This window comes from Penaeus monodon, chromosome 27 (assembly GCF_015228065.2).
Source record: "Penaeus monodon isolate SGIC_2016 chromosome 27, NSTDA_Pmon_1, whole genome shotgun sequence".
Taxonomy (NCBI): Eukaryota; Metazoa; Arthropoda; class Malacostraca; order Decapoda; family Penaeidae; genus Penaeus; species Penaeus monodon.
This window is the reverse complement of record NC_051412.1, coordinates 24766900-24769011: the sequence shown is the minus strand read 5'-3', so window position 1 is coordinate 24769011 and position 2112 is coordinate 24766900. Positions and strand designations below refer to the sequence as shown.

The 2112-nt window shown below is 40.1% G+C and overlaps 1 protein-coding gene across 1 annotated transcript in view; it reads right to left on the bottom strand.

The window, feature by feature from the left end:
• Positions 1-2112, bottom strand: part of LOC119590713 (annulin-like) — a gene marked incomplete at its 5' end in the record, with an annotated part of 38054 nt that overhangs the window by 3632 nt on the left and 32310 nt on the right. Inside the window, 2 exon segments of the mRNA XM_037939400.1 lie at positions 45-205; positions 766-908. Coding sequence (XP_037795328.1) covers positions 45-205; positions 766-908 — 304 coding nt within the window.

The following is a 2112-nucleotide window of genomic DNA, read 5'->3' as shown; positions in this document are numbered from 1 at the left end:
GAGACACTATATCAGTGTCAGTTATGACTTCGACATCGTCTCACCTCGATGCAGATGTCGGGCTTCCTGCAACGGAAGTCATCTTGGGCGAAGTACTCGAACTCAGTCTCCTTGACCTTGGCGAGGCAGGCGAGGTTCATGGCGCACTGGTCGGCCAACTTGCTGTAGTACTCATCGAAGCTAACGTCGAGGTTCAGCGTTTGCTCTGAGGGCCGAGGGAAATCACATGAAGAGAGAAGAGAAATGGGGAAAGAGATAGGGGGGAAAATGTATATGTGAGGCTCTGGACGTTATTCTTGGGAGGGGCGAACGGCGAGGAAATTCACATTTAAGAGAGGGGGGGAAAGAAGGGGAAAGAAAAAGGAAACATAATATATATGAAGCTCTGAACGTTATTTTGATGAGAATGGTGAATCCGCAATAACATACGATGCAGAATCTTGGGAGAGGAGGGCTAGCGGTGAGGGAATTCACATGAAAAGGGGAAAAAAGGAAAAGAAACTGAGGGAAAAAGATATGAAGCTCTGTGCGCTATTTTGATAAGATTATGTACCAGACGGTGTATCTCTGAACGTTATTCTAGATGCCGTAGGAACATAAGATACGCAATCTCGGGAGGAGAAGAACGGGCAAGGAAAATCACATTACGATGAAAGTGAGACGAAAAACAAACTACATAAAAAAAAATATCTAGACATTACTCTGATCACATAAGATCATACGACAGAGACACCATTACACCCTTTCCGTCCCTCCTTCACTTACTGGAATGCGGTTCCAACTTAATATCGTGTCTCTCCTTCTTCACTTGTGTCTTGATCTGGCCCGTGTAGAGCATGGTGTCGGCGCGGAGTACAACCTCCACCTCGTGCTCCTTATCACTCTTGTTCTCGACCACCACAGTCGACCTGCGGAGGGAGGGGGAGGTGAGGAATTCTTGAGATCTGGATTCTTAACTCTCTTAGTACTTAAAAAAATAAGAATATGAACTCTAGTGAAAGAAAATAGAGAAAGAATAGTCATGGAGATATATCATTTTGTAATATTTCGGGGAAGATGGTATTTGACGAGAGATAAATCTTGAGACGAAAAATAAACGCTGATGACAATATCACACTGTCAGGTTTGTGTTGTATCAGATAAAATATTTTTTTGGTCATCTTAGCAAATAATATAAATAGCCTACATCTCAATATGAATTCGATATGTGATAAATTCGAAAGTCGTACTGAGCATGCGATTAATTTGTATTTAACGAAACGTTTATCGCCAAGATTATTATTTGAATTAATTATTTTGACGATTCGCACAAATTGCTTGCATGACCTCGTCATGTTCTAGTTAGATAATCAAATAACGATTATATTTATTAACACAACTGCAAATATGGTACGAACGCCCATCTTAAACGAAAAAAAAATCACCAAGGAGAAATTCAAAGTGAAAATCCTGCAATGGCGTCACCCTGACAACATCACTTCTGGATGATTCCATCGATTTAAGCGACACACCGGTGCATCACGACGGCGCACACCTTCTCGTAGAATGGTAGCAGCAAATAAATCAAAGAGAAAGAGAAAAAAACATGACAAGGGATAAAATTCGCATGAAAAGACAGAAAAAAACGAAAGCTAATAACAGAGGAAGAGAGAGGTGCGCATTGACGATATGGTCGATCGGGGCTGTCGCAAGGTCGCGCTCGTGCACATTTAAAGAAAAAGAGAAAAAACAAGGAAAGCAGTGTTTTTGCGATGTGAGTACTCGTTCATATCTCAAAAAAAAGGCATAGTATTTTTATGATGTGAGTACTCGTTATAACTCAAAAAAAAACAGTATTTTTGCGATGTGAGTACTCGTTACATCTAAAAAAAAGACAGTATTTTTGCGATGTGAGTACTCGTTCACATAAGAAAAATTGTTTTGAGATGAGTATTTTACGATGTGCATACGCTAAAAAAGGTATTTGAATATATAAATACTCGTTCACATAAAAAACGGGGTATTTTTGTGATGTGAGTACTCGTTCACACCCAACAGCGCAGGGCATTTTTATGGTGCAGAGTTAATGTCTGTTGTTTAATTGCGGTTACTGAATTAACATTTTGTTCGTAC